The following is a 15,919-nucleotide window of genomic DNA, read 5'->3' as shown; positions in this document are numbered from 1 at the left end:
TAAAGGGCCAGGACAATGGAGCTATTATAAGAACATGTAAGTTCATCAATGGCCAGGACGGGATATTTTTTGCTATTAGGCCTAACTCCCGAGCTGTAAAACCATTTGTAGTCCTACCTTAGATATGAAACTTCGGTAGGCTACAGACAAACCAATTAGGCAACATCTTTTCATTTATTTTATTTAATTTAGCCAATATATATCATTCTGTTGTTTTGAAATTCACTGCAAACACATTTCACTTAATCCATCAACTTGCCGAAATGTCATGTTCCAGGAAGTACTCGCGTTTTTAAAACCCAAGTATTAACAAACGACTGACACGTATGGCTATAATAAAATTAGCACGTCACCCATCACTCTTTAAATTCTGTAGGCCTATTTTCTTTTGCATATGGCTGATTGAATGTATTTGCATGCTCCTCGTTTCGTTCTGCCACCACCATCATCACTGATGTCAAATTGATGACACCTGTGTGACCTGTATTTAATTAACGAAGGCACAGGGTGTGGAAATTCAGCGTTTACAGGATAAATACGTCGGACGCCATGTCCTCTGACACAGGTAACAAAACATAGCATTTAAATTTAGGTTGTTGCATTATCAGTGTGTGTGTGTGTTTTTTTTTTAATGTAGCCTATTTGTTAAACAATTGCAGACTGTAGAGAAGATCCGGTGGCTGGGGAGGGTGATGATGGCGCTTCATCGGCCCAACAGGTCAGTGTGAATGTGAGGCTTGAGCCTATTGTCCAGATCAAGTGGTGAACAATGTGTTTTTTCGTCCAAAGCAACTGGCCGAGCTCAATGACAGACTGGCGTTCCTGTCTGAGAGGGTTACCCTGTGTAGCGGAATGATGGATGACCTCAAAGCGCTGAACGAAGCTCTCAAGGTGAGTTTTTATTTACCATTTTTCTGTTGGCCCTTGTGACTTCCTGCAGATTTGAAAGTTAATTTTGATGATGTTTCACAGAGAAAATCTCTCCAGGATGTGTCCTTACCATTGCAGAAGTGATCAACGTGCTCTGGAAAACATGCTTGCTTCTTTTTTTCCCCCTTTCTCCTATTAAATGCATTTCATCATAATGAACTCAGTTTTTTTTTTTTTATTGAATGGGGAGAACAAAAAAAATCAGTGACAAGGATAAGGTTTTATTAGTATTATATTGCTCTCAATTCAGAGTTATTTATCATATTACTTTATACGAAAAAAGCATAAGCAAACATTTTCACATTATACATTCTTTTAAAAAATACAAATCCTTAACAATTCCTCACTCTTTGGGTGTCAAGACATTACTTTGGAAGCATATAGTTTCCTCTCTCTCGCTCTTTTTCTCTTTCTTTTTTTTCTTTTTGTTTTTTTTTTCTAAATATTGGCCATTTGGAAAAATGTTGGAGATGGCAGAAATTCTGGATCTCTATTTCCAAAAAAGCACTCTGGCTAAACACTTGTGAACAAAACGATCTGCTTCCAAACATATGCCACCATCAGTGACGTGCTAACGTTGACCTTTTTCAGGTGAACCTCGGTTGCAAGTTCGACTTTCAGTGGTGAAATGAGCCGACAAATTATCCACACGTCAAATTTAAATGTGAGAGGCTGAGATGACTACATAGATGGGGTAAGCCCAAATGAAACATGTACCCATAAAGTGTAAAAGTTAAAAAGAAAGGAAAAGCTGCTTACATTTGACCAAAAATAATTCTTAAAACAGAATCATTCATTCACTAAGTACTCCTTCAAACAAATCCAGTTGGTTTTTAACCAGTTACCTCAGAGGCAAAATAGCATGTAGAAAGGGAAAGCTGTGGTGCAACATTCATTGGAACAGTACTTGGACACACTACAAGGACCAGATTCACACCACTCCAAATGTGAAATATGAAATACAATATACCGGAGTTCAAGAAGCATGCTCTATATGTATGCATTGGAAAGGCAACTTTTGCCACTGGACTTGTGCATATAAGGTTGTAGCAGACTATCATGTCACAGAGGGAGGAATAAATAACACGTTTCTGTCTTGGAGTCAGTATTTAAACTTGTGAATGCCACTTAAAATTGCATAGTTGTGTTCATTGACAGTATGCATGTAGAAGAATGTATATTGATGGCATGACCTTGACTCCTGGCAGTAATTTCACCGAGCGCTTTGACAGGGAAATGGTGACGTGAATTTTACAATCCAATGGAGAAAATTTCAGATTTAGACACTCCTAATATCAAACACTGCATAAGTGGAATGGTTTTGAGCACAAGATGTGACTGGAGCGTTGAACAACACATCTGCCTTCTTGGCACCTGTGGATGGTGGGAAAGCTCCACTTCTCCAAATTATACAGCCAAAGAACAAAACAAAACAAATGATACCAGTTTTGATCCTACGACCTGAAACTAAAATATAGAATCGCATCACCTGCATCTGTTATGTAGCTGATTATAGATATATATTTTTCAAAATGCTGCATATCCATTTCTGACTTTACAAACATTACGGCTGGAAAATAATGCAGATCTAGCTTCTCTGTCTCAGTGATTTTGCCTCTGTGTGATCCCCTGCTGGAAGTAATTGCTTGAGACTCAATGAATATGTCAACATGTCAATGGCAAGTCTGTAGCAGAGACTGTCAAGGCAAGGAAGGCTCATAACAGTTAACGTTGTAAGGCCAAGTAGCTCTACACTCTAGTATATGGGGCATAATGCCTTCGCTTTATCATCATTGCATTTTGTCCCATGTGAAACAATACTGTTACTTTACACTCTGAGCAAGGGGCTATGTGTTACATATATTTTGTTACTATAGGGACTGTACAGAAGCCCAGCTGCTTATAGTACCACTCGTTTTTAACACAGCAAAACTCAAACTATTCTGCATGAATGTGACTGAGGGGAATAATGCAAGGATAGAGGGTATACATCAGCTCCAAACTCTGAGAGTTAGTAATTCAAAAGTCTATACAAAAATACAAATCCAAGAATAATCTACAAGTTTCTCAAAGATGTTTACACTAAAATGTACTATATACACACTGTCGCCAGGACACCATCTTTTAAATGCTACTTTACAGCAGTTGTATACAAAAAAAGTCTGTAGTGGTGCTGCACCTCGGCTAACAAGCAGATTACTCACTTTACAAGTTAGTGTGCAATAAACAGGGGAGAGTGCAGCAAAACGTAGGGCTACTGCAAGTGTGGGGCGTCGGGTTAGGAAAACACATGTCTGAGTAACAAATTAGGGGAATCAGGATCAGTTATGACTTGATGCATCCCTGAGAGGGCCACAACCCTATAAAACGTGGGATGTTGACAGTAGTTCATTACTGTTTCATTGTGGACAATTTTTGCAAACAAGCAGATCCTAGAGACTAATTCACTGTGCAGTCTACTACAGGTGCCTCTTTTCTCCAACTTGCTTTTAGCAAACCCATTACGTTCTTAAAAGGAAAGCAATTCAGTAACAAAAACAACTCAACTTAAAAATACAAGTGATTGGAATAAATTAATAGATTTTTTTCTGCTATCTTGAAGATAATAGTATTACCAGTATAATGAAAGAATCAAGTATTTAAATAAATTAACATGTACAATTTTAAATTAGTTTAAGTTAGGCAACTCATCGATGTATTGACTTAATTTCACTTAGAGATAGGCAAATCTGATCACAGGTTCTTCTCTCAATTAGTACATAACTGTCAAAAAAAAAAAGTAGAAAAGAATCACATTTTCTCGACTACACTAGTCTTCCTCGAAAACAAAAATACTCAGGAAGTCACTTCATCTTGTGTGACAGCCATGTGACCCCTCAAAATTCCTGCTGGGAGCAACTCTTGGTAAAATTATAGCAAATTCCTCGAATATACAGTGCATTCTGATCAGCTGCATATCAGCTTTAAGTGTTTGTTATTAGGACCTGTGGTACAGTACAAGGATATACAGACAAGTTTGGTTTTCCTGCTCAGGTGTGAGACCTTCAAGCCAGGAAAATGGAACTCTTAACTTTATCAGTGCTTGGACACTCACTTATTTCATTCAGGTCAGAGTGGATATCAAAGGTTATTATATACAGTTTGATTATGCTTTTTAACAAAGGACCTACTGCCTTTTCCCTGTGTAAATTAGCATTAACATTGCTAAATCTCAATAAGCAAACTAATCCTGTTTCTAACAACTCAGCTACTGCAATGAGTCTCAACAGAGATAGTATTCATAGACCGTGTATATATGTTGCACAATGCCATACAGAACAGAATGCACTGCAGATACAGGGGTTCAAAGCACACACTATATAGGGAGAACGACGAGGCGTCACCGAGGAGAGTGACTTGAGATGTAGGTGGAATCAATGCCTGTGGATGAGTGGGTGCAACAGACAAACACATGGTGCTAGACTGAGAAGGCAGCTCTTCTAAGGATTGCCATCAGTGGCCATGTTGAAGTCATCTGCAACCAGCAGCAAAGCCTCAATGTTGGCAGCTGTCTCAGGGCTCTGCAGGGAGAAGAGGTCCGAGACATCCATATTGGCTAACCCGTCGGATGAGGGAGGGTTGGTAGAGGCAGTGCTGCTCACTATAGTGGAGAAAGTCTGAGCTGAGGAGGAGGAGGAAGAGGAAGAGGAGGGGGCCTCCAGGCTCGCCTCACCCACCTTGGAGGAAGACTCAGGGAGACAGCTCGAGGAAGAGGAGGTGGTTGGATGGTGGGGAGGCTCTGCGGGCTGCGATGGTGGTGGTGGTGGTGGGGGAGGAGGGGGCTCTGGCGGTTGCTGCTTTGCCGGGGCAGAAACGGTTGAGGAGGCACTCTTTACACTCTTTTCTTTAGCAGAGTCCCTGCAGGCACAGTGGCACTGGCAGGATTCCTCCTGTTTGATGATGATGACTGGCAGGCTGAGGCCGATCTGTTGGACTGAGTTACCTGAAACAAGCCGAAGAAATACATTTAATGCAAAACAATTAAAAAGTTAGTGTAAAATACAGGGGGTAGGAAATTACTGCCTGCTTAGTATAAGGAGGAATTCATCAGTTGTTGGGAAAAAAAAGTTAAGGGTGTATGATCTCACAAAAAACTGTATGGTACAGAATGTGATTGGAGGAGGGGGCTTGATAAGGAGAATAGCAAAGCTGAAACAAGAGGACGGTCAATGTCCATAAAATGGAAAAAAAAAAAAAAAAAACTTTTTACTGCACACTGACTTACCAGCATTTCCTCCCACTGGTATGGCTGTGGTGAAGAAAACCTTTTCCACTTTTGGAGCTCCTTGATGTGACTGTAAACAAACAGTGGTCACCACATTTGAAACAGGATGCTCAACAGGAGAGCGTTTATGAAGTTACCTCATCAAAATCCCTTACTGAATAAAAGAAATCACTTTGATCGATGTGTAAAAAACAAAAGTGATACAAGTAAAAGCTATTACATTGCTACACTTACTGTGCCATCTCAAAAGCCACAGATTTCCATACCATTCTAATTTATTTGATTATTATGTTTAATGATGAGTTAACAGCTTATGTATCGTTACTGACATGCTTAGCACATTTCTTTTGCCAATCCTCTCCCTCTATCAACAAATATTTATTAGGACAGAAATCCCCAATTTGCTCTACCAATGTCTTAGGGAATGTGTGTTTTAAAATATAATTCTTAAAAACGGATATTTTCAAATATCAAGACTAGCACAAACTAAGTCACAATTTTTTGGGACAAACTGTGTGTGAGGGCATTACTCAGTACCTGCTCGGGGTTCTGCTGGCTGCTGGCAGCACTGCTGAGGATCCACTGGAGGTTCTGGTCAGCCATGACCAAGCTGGGCTGCAGCAGATTCTGGGTGGGTGCTATGGTGATTGTGGCGGGAGTGGGAGCCAGAGCAGGGCCAGCGTTGGGGACAGGGTTGTTGGCCAAAGGCACAGGTTGAGCCACAGCTGCCAGAGCATCTGTTGTCGTGGCTGCAACCAAAGACACAGAAGCAGTGCCTGTGTCTGTGGCGGTGAGTGCTGGAGCCACTGGAAGAGGAGTAGCGAGCGGTGGTGGTAGAGGAGTGGTCTGGGTGGTACCTTCAGGCTGCAGGAATGTGGGTGGCAGTGCCACATAGTGCTGGGAGGGGGCATGGTTCGGTGCTGGGACAGAAGCCTGAGCAGGCACGTCGGAGATCTGCTGAGGCCTGGTTAGTTGCATGAAAGGGGGCGGCTGGGCAGAGGTGAGAGTAGCAGTGACAGAGACAGAGGTGCAGGCCTGAGAGGAAGAGCTCTCTCTGAGCTGGGAAGAAGCCTCCATGACTGCAGTTGTGTGGGAACAGGAAGATGAGGAGGTAGGGTTGATAGAGAAAGAGATGATAGGTGAGGCATCAGTCACTCCTTGTTGGACAGAGGCCTCTAGGCAGAAGGGTTCAGCAAGGCTCTCTGAGGAAGGAAGGGAAAACTCCTTCAGAACAAGCACCTTTGATTTAATTTAAATTTAACGACAGGCTTTGAAATATTCTCACCATTGTGATGGTGATCATCTTGGCTGACACTGTTTTCAGGACTCTGGAACATGAGCTCAAAGATTTTCACTGGGGTCACATTGTTGAGGTCTAGATTTTGAGCCTGTAATAACAGTGAAATTAATAAAAGGTTTAATGACTACAGTACTTGAAGTTACCAGCTAGAAACTCTTCTCAATTCTTATTACAGTGGATACAGAGTAATAACTGAGCTAAAATGCCAAAAAGAAACTTGATCAACAATGACAGCTCCTCTTCATCTCCAATCCAACATCTGTTTGACAAAGCTGAAGCAAAGGCCAGACTTACATTATGGATGTTCTCTCGTAGATCAGAGTCTGTAGAGATGAGGCTCAAGTCACTGAGGCACAGCGAGTGATTTGCATCCTGTAATTAAGAGATGAATAGGTTAATTAAACTTGACACTGCTCTGGGATCAAGTGGTATGTTGGTGTAAAAAAGGTTTTATAATGAACAGTTAGGCACAAATATTAAAGTAGTAAATAACGATGATGACTGTTCTTTTGGAGATGTGCCTAAGATGTGGAGTTATTTGATCTGATGGCTACTTCTTTTGCATAATAAATTATTAACATTTACCATTGTTAATTCAGTGCAGTGTGAACCTCTCTCACTAAAATGTTCACATCATGCATGGGTGCAGCTTTTACTTTGGCTACCATGATCTTCCTATTATGTGTGAGATCATAGCACAAGTAAAAAGAATCTGAAGTTTTTAACAAAATACATTTTATGATGACAGTGTCATGTTGTTTGGGCTGTAGATGGAGAAGACTGGGAAACAGCAGTGCAGTGACTCACTTCAGAGAGCGGATGGGTGAGGGTGACGCTGAAGGTCTGTCCTTTGTCGTGGCCCCGGATGTGACTCTTCAGACTGTACTGGCTGCTAAAAGTCTTCTCACAGCCGTCGCTGGGACAGTTGAATGGCTTCTCCCCTACAGAGAAAGAGAGAGAACAATACAGATGGACACTTTAGGGTGAGAGCTAATCTTTATTGTCGGACAGAAACAACTCAGCTAAGATAAAAGTTTCTACTTTGGAGGAAACTGATAAAGATTCACAACCAGTTACTGTCTCCATGTCAGGAAGACAACGCTAATTAACTGTTGATTTAAATGTTTATTTATTCAAATTTTCTTCTGTTTACAGCTTGCACAGAACTGGAACTAAGTCAAACAGCTGAAGCACACGGTCTAATGTTTTACCTCTGTTGTCATCTGAAATAAAGGTTTTATTGGACAGGTGGGGACATAGGTTGATCTAATCCTTTATTACTTTATTTCATCTGCAGTTTGGGCAAATCACCCATAAACAAAACAACATCTAAAAAGGCATGATATTTTAGTAACCACGTGAACAGGATTGAGTAGCTGGCACTTTGGTACACTTCCCCTCCCTGAACCAGCACACCAGCATTTGAGCAAAGAACTTGGTCTCAGTTGTCGAACTGGGAACTTCCTATTGGGGAAGTTAGTGCACATCAACACACACTTTATAATTGGTGCTCTTTTATCTAAATGTCTACACTTTGTATTGGAGGACAGGATAAATACAAAACACAAAGATGCTTTTGGTTGCTGGAAAATTTCGATTAGAGTACTCAAATAACTGTGTGTGGGAAACAATGCAGATGCAAATCAAACATAGCTGAAAAACAAACATATGCTTGTTCAAACTACCCTGGATGAATAAAGGTTACATAAAACAAACTGCTAACGTGTACCTGTGTGAGTCCGTACATGTGTTTTTAGATGATGACTTGCAGCGAAAGCTTTTCCACAGCCATCATGGTCACACCTGAAGAGAACAAACATGATAATTTAAGACCAGGTGCATATAAACAAGATAGGTGATTTGATATATAACAAAGCCATATCCCTGCTTGAACAGTAAGCACCCTTGACTCATCATATAGACATAGTTAACTACATATTTGTTCAGCGGATGGGAAGGGAATCTCAGCACTACTTTGGGCTGATGTCTAACCAAAGTCAGGCTCCCACAGTTGAAGACACTGCAAGAAAGAATGATTTAATATGACAAAATAACTGTATTCTCACCGGAATGGCTTCTCCCCAGTGTGTGTGCGAATGTGCTTCCTCAGGTCGCTGAGTGTGGTAAAGTACTTTGTGCATCCCTCCGATTCACAGTTGAATGTCTTGCCTGTGTGAAGTCTCTGGTGTGCTTTTAGTCTGCAGAGACAATAAAATTTGTTTCATTAAACCACAATGGGAGACACACAGGGGAAAGAAACCAAGCACAGCTGCTTAGAACAGCATGTGCTGATTGCTGCTGCTTTTAATGTGTACAAAGAAAAATACAATTGATTCCACATTCAGGTGGAAACAGAATCTAATCAAAAACATATAAACATGTAAATATATATGATTGTATCAGAGAATCTGGGTGGAAGAGGCAAGAGTAAAGTATTATTAAAAAGACAACCTGCCCATGTGTGGCATTGGTTTCTTGCAGTTGTTGCCAGTGGCACAGCTCCACCAAGCCCCAGACATGTTGCCATAGAAACTGAACCAACACAGACCACAGGGCTCTGGTGTGAACTGGTTGAGATCACAGCAAAATTTAAATAATGAAAATGCTTTGATCAAAGAACATGTCTGGCACTTGTCAAAGCAGCGACCCAATAGAATCACCATTACTGCAGTTTGATCTTAAGTGTATTTTAGTTATAGAAGTCATCACTCTCTGCTTATTTGTCAACAAGCCACACTTCATCAAGGGGTCGAGACATCCATCGTTTTACCACTTGACTGGGATTGGGCCTAATTTAGTCAGAAAATGAGCTCTTTTGATACTTAGCAATTAAGATGCTTGTTATCTGCAGTTTAACTCACATTCATTTCCATGCACGCACACACTATATCTCTAATTACCAAACTCATCCATTTACCAAAGTTTTGAATTAGCCCAAAGGTGCCGCAAATTGCAATGTTCTCTGGTTCTGTGTGTGGATTATTGGGTATTTCTTTCTATTTAATCTGTAATTAGGCGACAGGTAGCAGTTTGAGGGAGAAAACTGAAAAGGACACAGCAGCCTGAGATGACAATGTTCTGTTTTTTCTTGGCCCTGTTCCTTTTACAGACCCTTTCAGTTGTTTTACTTTTAGTTGCTCTGACCTACTTATTTCCTCTTTTTGATATTAAAGTTAAATTTCAGATATGCAGGCCAAAGGGTACACACTAAAAATATTAGCGGTGATCAGAGGAAAATTTGCTGCTCTCACATATAATTCTAAAGAAAATCATTCATAGATATTTTTGTATTGTGACAACACTTGTTGGGCAATTCGCAGCATTCGCTTTATGGCAGGACCTGCCCCGATGGTTGATCATGATTCAACCTGACAATTATGATATAAAACTAAAAGCTCCTGCAGTAATAATGATCTGAACTTACTTTATGATACCCACAACACCATAAAAAGAGTTTCATGAGGACACAAACACACACCAAATCTGCATGTAGGCTCACCTGTATAACGTGTTAAAGGCTTTCTCACAGCCTTGCACATCGCACTCAAACGGCTTCTCCTTGGTATGAACACGGACATGGATCTTGAGACTGTAAGAAGTGAGGAAGGCCTTTCCACAGCCCTGCTGATTACACACAAACGTGTACTCGCCCCGGTGAGTCTTCTGGTGCGTCCGCAGGTTTCCTGCCGTACTGTACGTCCTTGTGCAGCCCTCAAACATGCACTGGTAACGCTTCACCTGATAGAGGAAGGAGAGGAAGACAAGATCATTACTTTAACTGTGTACGCTGAATTCAGCTATTCTGTTTGATATAGAACTGAAGCTCGGAAAAAACACACCATAATAAACAAACTAAATCATTTTTATTCTGGAGTTTAAAGCCAGGAAAAACCATTTGTTAATTCAGCTCAGCAAAAAACAGCCTTGTCATGAAGTGACAGTCTGAGTTGGTGCGACCTTTCAGAGGCGACTTCAACCTAATGACTCAGCCACCCGTCAGCACATGAAAGTGAATACAAAGGACAGTGATGGTGCCTATTGCCTAACCCCCCAATGCAATGCAATTCATCCCGTACATTTCTGTTTTACAGCACCAATCTCCATTGCAATGTGACAGTCTCCTGCTCTTTCCTCACACAAAGCCCTGGGGCAATGTGGATAAAAGCAGTCTATTCTGTTCTTTGAAAAATGCTACCCTATACTGAACACAAAGCAAGATGGAGAAAGCTTGTGGCTGACCAACTCCACAGGAGAATCTCCTTTCTCCTTACATCTCTAACTTACTGATCCTCTTAGAGATAAAATAGTGATAATAATCACAATGATAATGCTTCCAACTATTTTCCTAAAATGTCAAGACTGCTCTACACACACTGCATGGGATATCTTGTCTTGTTAGTTGTTCACTATGCTGAGAATTGATTTTAATTGGACTGTCATTGTGACAAGTAATACACAGCCCCCTAATATCTGTTTATGAAACCTTCAGGATTGTTTTACAGTAGTTTTGTTCAGCTTGTTGTGGCAACATTTACTGAAATTAAAGACAACTGAAAGAAGAATTTTTAAAACAGGCCCAATGCTACGTAAATTCAAACAGCAAAACACCCATTGTTGTTCAGAAAGACACAATTATTAGCAGAAAATCATCTAGACACAGTATTTTCACAGTTTCAAAACACCACATTCCTCATGGGGCATGGAGTGATGCCTCTATCAGCAGGGAAATTAATTGATGCATCAGTGAAAACCCCACATTGTCCATGCATCCCAGCAGTCTTGATGCTTCATTTCACAACGCATGTTCAGACACATTAAGTAACATTGGCTGTAAAAAGAAAAAGAAACATGCATAGCTGTTGCATGTGCTGTGACATAAAGCTGATTAAACTTCCTTTCAGCCTTACTGACAAACACTTATCTGAACGAAGGGTAGTCTAAAGCCATTCACTTTGATTTTCAGGCTGTGGGAGTGATCATTTGTTAAGCAAACATCCATGCAAAGCCACTGTGCGAAGCCTACTTAAGCTTGTAGCTCAGTCCTGTATTTATCTCCCACACCTTCGTGATTCTTCTCCACCACCAGTTTGATCACTGTGTGTGAGCACTATATGCTTCCGGCCCCCACACAGATAGTGGAAAATACCACTTCATTATAAATTAAATGGTTACATGAGAGTATTTCTACCTGTTGATCAGAAGAATAGATCTGTCCATTTGTTGTTAGAGGATGTGGGCACCTGTGGTGTTCTACACTCTTTTCATGTTTTCAAAGGGAGGGTTGCCAAGTTGTTTTTTTCTTTGTGGTACACACTAGATGCAAGCAACAACATTATTTGCATTGCATTGCAGTACGCTTATATTCGGCAGCACGACTGCATTAGAAATAACATGTGAGTGCACTTCTGTTGAGGGATAGGGAAGTAGGGTTTAGTTTAAGGCACCCATGGAAATTCATTCTATGCCTGAGGTAACTGTCACAACACATTATGTCATAGCATCAAAACAAATAACACAGACGTCAATGCAGACACTTTGAACATTACCAACTAACAATGCAAGTACAACAAGACAATCCAACATTTATATAGAGATTATACAAATACAGTGCTTGGTGTTAAACTGTAGCACTGGAAACCAACCTCCACACAAGTATCACATTGCACATTTCATTTCTTTAGATATGATATTGCTGGTGGTGGTGGGTTAAAAATACCTACAGACCTACTCTACAAAGACAGCACTCTCCATCTCATGTTAAAATCATTCTCACTAAAAAGGGGATGTGATCTCTGACGAGAAATTGTCCTTTCTTTATGACTCAGAACCTATAGTTCAGTGTTGCACCATTTTGCTGCTGTTGCAATCTTTTTGGAGTTGTTAACTATTTGTGTCGTGTTCGATCACTGACAGAAGAGATTACGCTCCACAAAGTCTTCATAAATCCTCAATAAAAAGAGAAAGAGAGAAATCTCTTCATGCTCAAGAAATTAGTTGACTGTTCCCTGCATTCCTTCAGCACACTGCCTTGCATTTAGCAAAGACCAGCTGCTTCACCAGAGCACACTTGGTGTCAGATGGTTTTATTGCTCACCACTAATTAGACTGGCAGAGGTGTCAAAGTGTGGCTAGTGTACCACCAGAAGATAGACAGGAGGCAGACTGGGTTATAAGTGGCCAAAGATCTAACACTGGATGCAAACGCTGTGGACTCAAGCATGATAAACCCACTACTGTGGTCATAACACAAACTCGCAAAAAAAGAAAGGAAGGAAAGGGCATGTACAAAGAAAGCAAAAGCAAAAGAAAACGCATGCATGTGCCTGTGCACACACTCACACACGCTATACATAAACATTATGCATCTTTGTGTTTACATTATGTGTCTCTGGTTGTAGGACCATCAGATATGGCAGAAAAATCTTAAAACCAGTTACTGTGCTATTCAGCAATGAGTTGGAATGACTAGATGAGCTTTTACAAATCAAGCCATGCAGTCACTTCAACAATAACCAAAATAAATAATAAACAAGGCATTACTTCAGCAGTATTACTTGACCACATCCTACTGAAATGCTACCCATCTGTATGCTGTAACTGGTGTGTGAAAACAAATTTATGCAATATGCACTGCTACTGAATAATCAAGGAGGCAGTTCATTGAACTCAGTGTGCACCACCTGTGTTCAAAACAAGCATTCAAAGAATAAGGTATCTTTTCATCTGTTCGGCAGCTACATATCTTTTACATTTGAGGAGGATTTAGGCTTACCTCTCTCTGCTTGGTTTCTGGGCACTCAGAGTGCAGGGTGAGCGTGGCCCCCTCTATGTTGCGTGGCATGGGAGTGGAGCCTGGATTTATTGTGAACTGGATCTGGTCTGCAGAAATGGTGTGGTGCACATAACCTTGTGACATGGCATCAGGGTCCGCCATAAAGGCCAAAGAGCCGTCTTCCTCATCTCCGTCACCTTCTCCCTCAGTTAAGAAAGTGACTCCATCTTCGTCCCCTCCACAGTGACCCTCCTCTTCGCCTTCCTCGTCCAGCCGGATGGGGTCCCTCTCGATGAGTACTGTGGTGCGATCGTACACCCGACCGGAGGATGATGAAGGCTTAGCGATCAGGTCATCGTCTTTGTCAAAGGGGATCTTATCTTCTTCTTCTTCGTCATCCCGCTCCAGGTGATCCACCTCCACCTCAAAGAACATTGACGCCTCCGTATGAGGGCCATTCTCACTCATGGTCCCTGGTGCCTCTCCTTCCTTGGCAAGGAGGAATGCACACTCTCAATGTTAAAATTACAGCCTGAAAAATAAATGAAAAACATACTGTGACTTAACTGAGGAAAGAAAATAATAGAAATAGAAGGTGTGACATACCAATGAAACCTAAGTGTTGCACTGAGCATGAAGAACGTCATGCCTTGGGAAGATGTTTCAGATAATGTACCAAAACAAATATCCATGTTTAGTTTGACAATTAGAGCAGTAGGACACCCTGTTCTAAAGAATCTGAGAGAACTGGACTTTCCTTAACGTAGCAGCACATCAGAGGAGTGACAGTCTATTGAAAATGCAACACCAAGTTGGAAAATTTACACTCCACTCTGCCTTCAAAATTTATTTGGATCATTCTTACTTCTCTTGAATGTTTGACTTTTGACACAGAATGATGTAAGTTACATTCTGAGTTTGAAACTGCAGGACTGGTTTCAGTTGTGGTCACTGCAAGTGGAATGTTTCTCAGTGCTCACCTAAAAGCTGTGTTGAAGGCGTGACTTGTGTCATTACAACAAGGTTAGAAGCCGATCTTGGTCCTATACACAACTCATAATAGTGTATCATTGAGCACAGAAGCCCCCAGTGCAAGAGCATCGAGAATTAACTCTCAGGAATATAGAGGACATCTTGTATCCAGCAGTTCATTAAAAAAAAAAAATGTAGCCATAGATTGTGGATATTTCATTGATGGAGGCATATGTTATGTATAGCCTACTTTTTTTTTTTAATCCAGGATATTAAGGTTTTTAAGAAAATGGAAGCGTTTTAGACTCCATTAATATTGAACAGGACTTTTAAACATCTCCAATCATACCTGCTGGTTGCCTTAAATCATCATAATGTAAGAGCATTTCCATAGAGCACAGGTCTCTTGCATCGCACCAACAACTGGCCTCAACAACGTGAGCCATGTCTGTAAACGGGGCTCTGGCAGCACTAAATGCCTATGAAAATCATTGGTCTATCTCTAAACCAAACATCCACGCGACAACCAATATAAAGTTATTTACTTTCAGTATTTTAAAACACAATGCAGCCTCGTAAATATGCGTGTCAGTGCTGTTTAGAGGAAACATGGAGATCTAGAAGTTTCTGATTGCAATGACAGAAGTCACGAGACAGCAGCAGCTACTGTAAACTCAGCTACCAAACTGACATGTTGAGTGATCTCCAGCAGATTAAAACTGCCCATGGTGACTTTCATCACACGTTATGAATAACTTATGAAAGATGTCACGTTCACACGACCATGTCAGCTAACTTTTTCTTCACATGACACGACTGGTGGCTAACGTTCACAATACTGCGCGGTTCATAAACAGAGTGGCCTGATAATAATAATAAAAAACGCACCAATTGCCAACTATAACCAGTTTCACAGAGAATACGCTTACCTGATTTTACCAAACAACACCGTTAGCAGGCTCTGTAACGATACGCTGGTTGATGACTACTAACCTGAGGGTGTACATATCCACAGAGCTCAGCTTTGTCACATCGTTACTAGCCTCGGCTCAGACATCCATCGCTAGCAAGCTAATATACCAAACCTTGTGTTCATAGTTCGTGTATTGTAAATAGCACAGACATTCACTTAAGTATTTGTTTAAGTTGTGCGGGTTGAAAGCAGAACCACCACACCAGTCAGTTTTTTTGTCTTTAGCCAAAGCCCGAGCTAAGTTAGCAAAATGAACGTTAGGTAGCAGGCTAGTCAACTAGCAACACTTTAGCTCGGTGGCTAAGCTAGGGAGCTAGCTGGCTAGAAACGTTAGCCAGTTGTCGACAGCTGATATTAACCATCTTCTCTGAACCAACAGGAACCAACAAGCTCAGTGTTATCAAAGCATACAACGGCTTATTAGGAGAAAATGACATTAAAATATATTTACCTGTGTTGAAATTTAAGCCTTATCTCTGTGCTTTAGATGTTTGGCACTTTCTTCCTTTCCCCTCCCTAGGATGTAGGATACCCTACAACGTCACAGACTCGCAGCCATTCGTGATGAATTATGGGAAATTAAATATTAATAAAGCAAAACATAAATAAAGCAATACATGAAAGCATTAATCTTCCTAAACATATACTATTACTTAAACTTCGTATGTGACATTTCTTATTCAATAAGAAGTGCATTCTTATAGACCC

The 15,919-nt window shown here is 40.8% G+C and overlaps 1 protein-coding gene across 1 annotated transcript; it reads right to left on the bottom strand.

The window, feature by feature from the left end:
- Window positions 1–1,248: 1,248 nt before the first annotated feature.
- On the bottom strand, window positions 1,249–15,761 carry mtf1 (metal-regulatory transcription factor 1). The gene is made up of 11 exons (XM_083989698.1): window positions 15,663–15,761; window positions 13,267–13,798; window positions 9,994–10,232; window positions 8,561–8,692; window positions 8,224–8,297; window positions 7,302–7,435; window positions 6,789–6,866; window positions 6,480–6,582; window positions 5,732–6,396; window positions 5,195–5,264; window positions 1,249–4,912 (listed from the first exon to the last, which is right to left on the bottom strand). The coding sequence occupies exons 2-11, from the start codon at window positions 13,732–13,734 to the stop codon at window positions 4,410–4,412; spliced, it is 2,466 nt and encodes an 821-aa protein (XP_083845824.1). The 5' UTR covers window positions 13,735–13,798; window positions 15,663–15,761; the 3' UTR covers window positions 1,249–4,409.
- Window positions 15,762–15,919: the final 158 nt, after the last annotated feature.

The sequence above is a fragment of the Trachurus trachurus genome (assembly GCF_905171665.1).
Source record: "Trachurus trachurus genome assembly, chromosome: 16".
Classification (NCBI taxonomy): domain Eukaryota; kingdom Metazoa; phylum Chordata; class Actinopteri; order Carangiformes; family Carangidae; genus Trachurus; species Trachurus trachurus.
The sequence above is the reverse complement of the archived record's forward strand: the minus strand, read 5'-3'. Positions and strand labels throughout refer to the sequence as shown.

Coding starts and splice junctions, on each gene's coding strand:
- mtf1 (XM_083989698.1), bottom strand. CDS start 13,734: ATGAGTGAGAATGGCCCTCATACGGAGGCGTCAATGTTCTTTGAGGTG. Junction 8,298..8,560: donor ACTGGGGAGAAGCCATTCCG/GTGAGAATACAG, acceptor TGTTCTCTTCAG/GTGTGACCATGATGGCTGTG. Junction 6,583..6,788: donor TACGAGAGAACATCCATAAT/GTAAGTCTGGCC, acceptor CTGTTATTACAG/GCTCAAAATCTAGACCTCAA.